We start from the raw sequence: 8112 nt of genomic DNA, 5'->3' as shown, positions 1-8112 counted from the left end.
TATCAATAGCAGTTGACATACATTATATACGAAAGTATATTATATTTTCCCATCATAACTGGTTCAGGGTCATGACTAAATACTTCCATCTTATTATTATTATTGATGTGCGTTGTATATTTTAATTAACATAATAACGCACAAGGATGGATTTTCAAAGTTGAGGAAGCAAGTTAGTTTTTCTAACATGAGGGGGAAACATGATAAACAGTTGATAAAAAGTTACATGGAATGGATTATTATTTATACATCTAGATCCTCGAATAAGATAATAAGAACTTGAAGTTCATAAAAAGATAATTCATCTGCAATATATTGCAAAGCATGCCAGACGCATTTGCTGACCCAAAAAAAGTAACTATATTCTCACTGCAAATGCTCCTATTATAATAAGTTCTAGAAGGACAAAGTCTGTGGTACGCTTAAAGCGTATAGACAAATCTGTTTCAAATAAAATTCTTGATAAAGAAGAAGAGCAAATGATCATAATAAGGAGGCAAGTGATCTAGAAGATCACATAATATAATACTTCATAAAATCTCAAGAGAGATTCAGATACCTGAAAATATGAATGAAGAGATCTCCATGTCATGTCTTTATGAAAATGTTGGAACCGATATAAAATGTTTGTCGATGACATCTATGATAGCGCTAAGTATAGATGAAGATCTTAAGTTTGTCGAATACAGACACAAAAATATTGGCCAAATAGAATAGATGCAGTTCGAGTAGAATTGGTTTCATATGAAAGACAAGTATTTAGACCTACAGTTCAAACACTTGAAAGTATAAAGTCAATGATATGTGCAATCAGTTTTCGATATCTTATTTATCTAGCATGATATGAAAACTTGATATGCATATAATTAAAGTCTATTATATGACTTATATGACAATCCTTGATGGATTTAAATCGCTTAAAGTATATACAATTTTTGGTCATGAAGTACCACATTCTAAGTGCTATTTGTGCACATATGTATCTTGCTATAACTATAAACAACGAGAATACCTCTACGGAGATATTGAAAAGGTTATTCCACGACATTATATGAAGAGATTACATATATACAAGAATGGTGATTTCAAGGTGCAACATATTCATTCAAGTGATAATACGGCTGATTTGTTCACCAATCTCTACCGATGTCAACCTTCAAAAAGCTAGTGTACAAGATTGGGATGCGTAGGCTCAAAGATGTGAATTGATGCTCTCAGAGGGGGAGTTAATACGCGTTGTACTCTTTTTTCCTTACAAGGTTTTGTCCCACTGGATTTTCCTTGCAAGGATTTTAACGAGGCAACCAAAAGGCGTATTATTAGATATATGTACTCTTTTTCTTTCTCTAGAATTTTTTCCCACTAGGTTTTATTTTAGTTAAGGTTTTAACGAGGTACATTATCTGTTGAATAGACATTTAAGGGGGAGTGTTATAAATAGAATTCCATTTAAGGTGAATGTCTATATTTTAGAGAGATCTTAGGATTTGTTACTTGGTAGCTAAGTCACTTTTTCCCTATAAATAGAAGGGTTCTATTCCATTGTAATTGATCCCAAATCAATAAGAATTCTCTCTCTATACTTTTCTCTGTAATACTTTTTTTTATTGTTTTATAACACTTATACAGTTGTTGCAAGTTGTGGTTGTTTGAGGTCTTCATCTTATATTCTGCTTCTTTCATTTTTTACAATAGGCAGAATGACCTAAATGACACCTGTACTTATGCCACTTTGTCATGCCGGTCCCTCTGCTTCATTTGTTTTCATCCAGACATTTCTACTTGATCAAAACTTATATATTAAACCACTTTGGCCGTTGACCAAACGTATGTGCATTTATTTTGCTGAGCCAGATGAAATGTGTGGTCACGCGCTTTTAAAAGCGGGTGAATACACTGGGTTTGATTAAAAAAATACTAAAATCAAAAGAAACAATAATTATCTCTATACAAACCAAAGTGAAAATTTTCTCATTCCCCAAATCTGCACAAAGAACAAATATATGAACTATTGTCAAAGTAATACAGAAACAACAGAATTAGAAGGAAGAGCAAGTATTCAAGCGAAATTAAATTCCGGCCAAATTTTTTACTAAGATCTGATAGTTTGCCTAAGTTTATTTGGGGTTTAATAACATAAAAGGAAGAGCGGAAGTCGCCGACAAATGTTGTGGTGGAATGAAGGTCCCGGAAAAGTTATATTTTCGGCCAGATCTAATTTATTCGGCTCCAGACCTGTAAAAAACTAACAAACAGTTAGAGAAAATAAAATAGGGGGGAAGGGACGATGAAGAAGAGAAACGACAGAGATGAGGAGTGAAGCAACAGTCACCGGATTCTAAGGTGGGGGTGAGTTTATCTGCGTTCGAGCTCCCAAAAAGAGTTTTATGCTTGGGAAAAATCATGATATGATTTTGTGCATTTCGTAATGGGTTTTATAGGAATTGTAGGAAGAAAAGAGAGAGTATGATTGCTCATCGTGGGAGAAGCCATGAAAGGTGCTGGGTTAATCTTGAAAGATGAAGAACATATGAAGAATTGGTTTTTTGGGGGGGGGGGGGGGGACCTGGAGCCTAAGTGGTTTAATTTTCTTGACGTGGTGTTCTACGTGTAGGAGATTGTATTACACGCACTGATAATCTCCTGTCATAAGTGTTTAGTATACACGGTTTGAATGAGTATAAATATTTAATTGGCAAATTATTAAATTTGAGGACTGACATAACAAAGTGACACAAGTATAAGTGCCATTTAGGCCATTCTGCCTGTACGATAAATACTTTAGTGATTTACTGCTGTTGAGTATTAGCATGAAAAAGAAGAATAGATCTTAGAGCCAAATATGAGCTATGGGTTTAATAATTGTTTTTTTTTGTTGTTTCCCATTGTCTTTCTTTCTTTAAAATAAATCTAATCTTACTTTTAATTTTTAGTTGATATTCTCGATTGAACGAAAAATACTCTACAAAAACAATAGAACAAAAAATTGTGTAAGGATGAAGAGGAAAAAAATAGAAGTTATGCCAGGAGCTGCTGGCAGGGGCAAAGCTAGCTTTTAAGCTATTGGGTCTGTGAAATTAAATTATTTTTGTCTAAATTTTATATTTATTTTTAAAAATTCATATTATATATAAGTTATTAATTTAGAACCTAATAACTCAAAAAAATTAAAATTTTAAACTCACAAATTTTAAGTTCTAGCGCAATCCATAGCTGTTCGCGAGTCTATATTTGCATAAACTTAAAAAAAAGGGGGGACAAAAGTTAAACATCAATAACATTTATGAACTTCAAAGGACAAGTTATATATTGGCCATCGGTTAAAAATAATTATATTTGCTAGCTAAATATATATATAAAAATATTAATTATGTATAAAATATGTATATGATATATTAATATATAAAAAATATATATTTTATGGGCCGTTATTTGTGGGAGTAAGTATACTGTATAGTTTTTCCAACTTCAATCCTGACCGTCCAAATGAGAAAGAAGATGATGGACTGGATTGGGCCGCACTTAAAAATTTGGACTGTGACATCAGACTGTTGCCACCGCTTCACTGATCTTGACCCAAATCGGCCGACAAATTCATATCCTTGAAACCTTAAATTTTGCCCACAGTTTTTAAATAAATCAATACTACTCCTACTTCAATAAAATGATAAATCCATTATTTAAGGAAAATAAAGTAAAATATATTCTTACTACTAGTATACTAGTATAAATAGACAGAGTCACAGAGATACTTCCATAAAATAGACTTTGACACTTGAGCTTTCAATTTTAATAATATATTCTTCATTCTTCCTTCTTCATTCTTCATTCCCTTTCTCTCTTTCTTACTATTATTTCACACTTCTATGCACTTCTGTCCCTGTTATTCCCTAGAATCTCTCTCTCTGTCTCGTGCACAAAAAATCACACACACACACACACACACACTATTGGATTCCTTGCTTTAGCTTCAAATTTCTGCTAATTAATCTTTTGCTTTCTTTTTTCTCCACCTCAATTTCGGTTTCGTCTTCTTCCCTCAGTTTCCTAATCTTTTTTGGTCTCAAGAAACCCTAATTCTTCTTAAATTCACGGATTTTCAAATACCATATTGTAATTCAGCTTAAAGGTGTTGGATTTAGGCTGTTTCTGGAGTTGGAATTTTGGGAAAATCTGGGAATTTTATAAATTTCTTTAAAAATTGATCCTTTTTTGTGTTAAATTTAAAACCTTAATTTTCAAATTTGGTATCTGTCATCAGAATTTGGCTTTGTTTGGTGTTAGAAAGGGTTTGCTGGATTTCTGGTTTTAAGTTAAGGGATTTTGTACTTATTTTAATATATAGTGAAGTTTGTGAAGGATAAGAAAATGGATAAATACGAGCTTGTGAAAGATATAGGGTCAGGGAATTTTGGTGTGGCAAGGCTGATGAGGCACAAGGAAACCAAAGAACTTGTGGCAATGAAATACATTGAGAGAGGACATAAGGTTTGTATTATTACTGTCTTTTATCATCAAATCAATTAGTTTTTCCCCCTAATTATCAGTTAAACATGTAATTAGCACTATCATCCAAGGTTCTTAATATTGAGATGTCACATTTTGTTATAGATTGATGAGAATGTAGCAAGGGAGATCATTAATCATAGATCGCTTCGGCATCCAAACATAATTCGATTCAAGGAGGCAAGTTTGTGTGCTTATATTTTAGTATTTTGCAATGCTTTATTGATAATATTGGTTTGTTTTGAAAATGGCAAGAAAATCTAAGGAATAGCTGGCCTAATTGTTTTGCATTTGTTTTGTGAGATACAGGTGTTAGTGACTCCCACTCATCTTGCCATTGTTATGGAATATGCAGCTGGTGGAGAACTGTTTGAGCGCATTTGCAATGCAGGAAGGTTTAGTGAAGATGAGGTATATTTTAAAATTTTAACTGTGTCAATAATCAGTCTCACACAGACTACCATATAGAAGGATTCTGAAGGATAAAGAAATGGTAATGAAGTCTATGATTTTAAAAGGTCACATTTCTGTGATTTTAAGAGACTTGGTTCACTATCTTCAGTGCCTGTCTCATTTGGTTTCTTGCTGCTGTCACTTCAGGCTAGGTACTTTTTCCAGCAGCTTATTTCAGGAGTTCACTACTGTCACAACATGGTAAGAAACTTACAAGAATTTACAAAAGAAAAAAAAAAACTTTCTTTATGTGTGAACATATGAACAGAAATTTAGATACATCTTAGGCCTGGACTTATTTGTATAAGTTTTATTGCAAATGCCATCTTTTTAGTTTAAAGGAGCTTAATCTTCTTCAAACTTCCATTGCCTCTGCAGCAAATATGCCATAGAGATTTGAAGCTGGAGAATACGCTTCTTGATGGAAGTCCAGCTCCACGCTTGAAGATATGTGATTTTGGATACTCAAAGGTTGATGATGTTCTGGTGATTTATATATATAGACTTATTATCCCCCTAGGAAAGGCTCATAGTTTTTGTTATGCAATCGCAGTCGTCCCTGTTGCATTCGAGGCCAAAATCAACTGTTGGGACTCCAGCTTATATTGCTCCTGAGGTCCTATCAAGAAGAGAATATGATGGCAAGGTATCTGTGTAATTACTTATGTGATCTTTTACATTTGGTGGAGGGGCATTATGCAAATGATTTTTGTCTGGCATCCATCTGCATGGAGCTGCATTTGCATCCTTATGGAGCAATCTGGAATATATGGGCTTTATTTCTTTTCCTCTTATGAGTAGTTAAGAAACCACTATAACTAGTTGTTCTACGACTTGTTGAATTTACAGGTGATGCTCCCACAGTTGCATAAATTACATCTTATTTACACCCTCCCACATTCTTTCCCTAAAGAGTGAAGCTCTTTTTACTAATTTTATTCTTAGGCCTTGAAGTTCTGTTTGTGATTATTTCAGCTGGCTGATGTTTGGTCATGCGGGGTGACACTTTATGTGATGCTGGTTGGGGCATATCCTTTTGAAGATCAGGAGGATCCGAAGAATTTTAGGAAAACTATTCAAGTGAGTTCGAAGGCTTCACATATCCAAAGAACTTCACGTGATGTTTTGCCCTTTTAATTTGGCTTTGATGTTTCTCTTTCCAGCGAATAATGGCGGTACAGTACAAGATTCCCGACTATGTTCACATATCACAAGATTGTAGGCACCTTCTCTCTCGGATATTTGTTGCTAATCCAGCAAGGGTATGCTCTCTTCTGTCCTTGTTGGGTGTGTTCTATTGGAAGTTTACTTGAATTCTTAATGAGCTAACAGTCTGATACAAATGTTACCTATTTAATGCATCATTTGTTTTCACCCAATGTGGATCTATACACTTGGCTTTTTGCTCCCTATTCATATTATTTCTGCCATGCCCATTCGATAGATTATATTCCAATTAGGTGACCAATGTTACAATTTATAAGATGAAATTACATATCTTGAATTGTCCATTTATCAAATAAGATTTCCTGAATCGCCTTACCTGAACCAAATCGCTGAACTTCAACATGGAGAATCACTTCAACCTTCCAAGACTTTTTTTGCTGGATCTAAGCTTCATCCCTAGTCTCAGTACCCCTCCACTATGATTGAGTTAATGTCCTAAAGTACCATAATTTAAGCATTGTTGTTTAGCCTGTTAGATCCTCTTTGTTCTTACCTACCTGCCTTATTCTTGTACGTTCTGTTTTCCCTTGTCCACCTAGAAATCAAATGGAAGCTTGGGGGTAGTTTTTATTCCCTTTTTTTGGGATAGATTCTTTTTTCTTAATCCAGATACTTCTACAGTACCAAGTACTACTTGTAAGTATCTTGGCTTCTCTTTCAAAAGGGGAGAGCATCAGAATAGTCAGAGGGGAAATACTGTGACATCTCAATTTAATGGTTATTTGTATTTTCTGTAGTGTTTCTATGATTATATTGGCAGTTTGTATTTGCGATTTTACCCTCGGAAAAAACTGAAATCTGCATCTGCTTGGTCATCTGTTCAAGTTTTCAACATCATAAAGAATGTTTTTGATATGATAAATCAGAAAATATACACACCAACTATGAATCATCACCTTTCATCTTTGTGCGCCCTATTTTCTACCCATATTGTAGAAAAATGAAAAATTAGAACAGATTTGAAGTAGGAGATCATGGCTTGTCTAATGAATAGGTTTGTTTTTGCAGAGGATCACAATCAAAGAAATCAAGTCTCACCCATGGTTTTTGAAGAATTTGCCGAGGGAATTAACAGAAGCAGCACAGGCAGCTTATTACAGAAGAGAAAACCCAACATTTTCACTTCAGAGTGTTGAGGAGATCATGAAAATTGTGGAAGAGGCAAAGACTCCCGCTCCAGCTTCCCGTTCAGTCTCAGGCTTTGGCTGGGGAGGAGAAGAAGAAGAAGAGGAGAAGGAAGGAGATGTAGAAGAAGAGGAAGAGGATGAAGAAGAAGAAGACGAATATGAAAAGCAAGTGAAGCAGGCACATGAAAGCGGAGAAGTTCGTCTCACCTAAGTGCACATTATCATCTTTTCTCATAAAGAACTGTGGACAAACCCCTAGTCCTAAATTATCTTTCTTTGGCTTGTGAAAGACTAGCTTTTAGCATTTCATGGTTGTGTAGAAGTTGTTTCACCTAGGCCTTACATTATCTTTTTTTGCTTGTGGAAAGTTACACTTTCTTTTTAAGTGTGGGGCATTTCGTGGTTGTGTAAAATTTATCTTTCTTGTTGTTTGGAATTCAAAAAGTCTGTAAAATTTTCAGAGTTTTTTGGTAAGGATGCTTGTGAATTATGTTACCATGAGACAAAGGAAATGGTGCCCTGAAGTTGAGACTCGAATGAGCTTGAGTTGCAGCCTATATTTTGCAATGAGCCTTAGTTCAATTAACAGGAGATTTGGTGAGTTTTGTTTATGGAAAAAGAAAATAGTTATCCACCTATATTATCTACTAAAAAAATGGGTTGGATAATGAACGTTTAAAAATTAGGTCAAATATAGATAAGATTCATATTATGGATAATCAATGGAACTAAACTTTTACATTTCAAAAAACTCTAATTTGGAGTTTCTAAAGTTTGGGAGACTAGAATTCTCCTAAAA

At 34.3% G+C, this 8112-nt stretch overlaps 1 protein-coding gene and 1 long non-coding RNA gene across 2 annotated transcripts; one reads left to right on the top strand and one right to left on the bottom strand.

Annotated features, from left to right (window-relative positions):
- Positions 1-1800: 1800 nt before the first annotated feature.
- LOC107791497 (uncharacterized) lies at positions 1801-2542 on the bottom strand. The gene is made up of 2 exons (XR_001649284.2): positions 2333-2542; positions 1801-2235 (listed from the first exon to the last, which is right to left on the bottom strand). It is a non-coding gene; the product is annotated as an uncharacterized LOC107791497 (long non-coding RNA).
- A 1235-nt stretch (positions 2543-3777) lies between these two features.
- On the top strand, positions 3778-7837 carry LOC107791496 (serine/threonine-protein kinase SRK2A). Its single transcript, NM_001325519.1, is given in 9 exon segments — positions 3778-4488; positions 4612-4686; positions 4816-4917; positions 5107-5160; positions 5338-5430; positions 5513-5605; positions 5935-6039; positions 6123-6221; positions 7195-7837. Coding segments are annotated over 9 exon segments (1071 nt in total). The 5' UTR covers positions 3778-4368; the 3' UTR covers positions 7525-7837.
- The last annotated feature ends 275 nt before the right edge of the window (positions 7838-8112 follow it).

The sequence above is a fragment of the Nicotiana tabacum genome, chromosome 7 (genome assembly GCF_000715075.1).
Source record: "Nicotiana tabacum cultivar K326 chromosome 7, ASM71507v2, whole genome shotgun sequence".
Lineage (NCBI taxonomy): Eukaryota > Viridiplantae > Streptophyta > Magnoliopsida > Solanales > Solanaceae > Nicotiana > Nicotiana tabacum.
The sequence above is the reverse complement of the archived record's forward strand: the minus strand, read 5'-3'. Positions and strand labels throughout refer to the sequence as shown.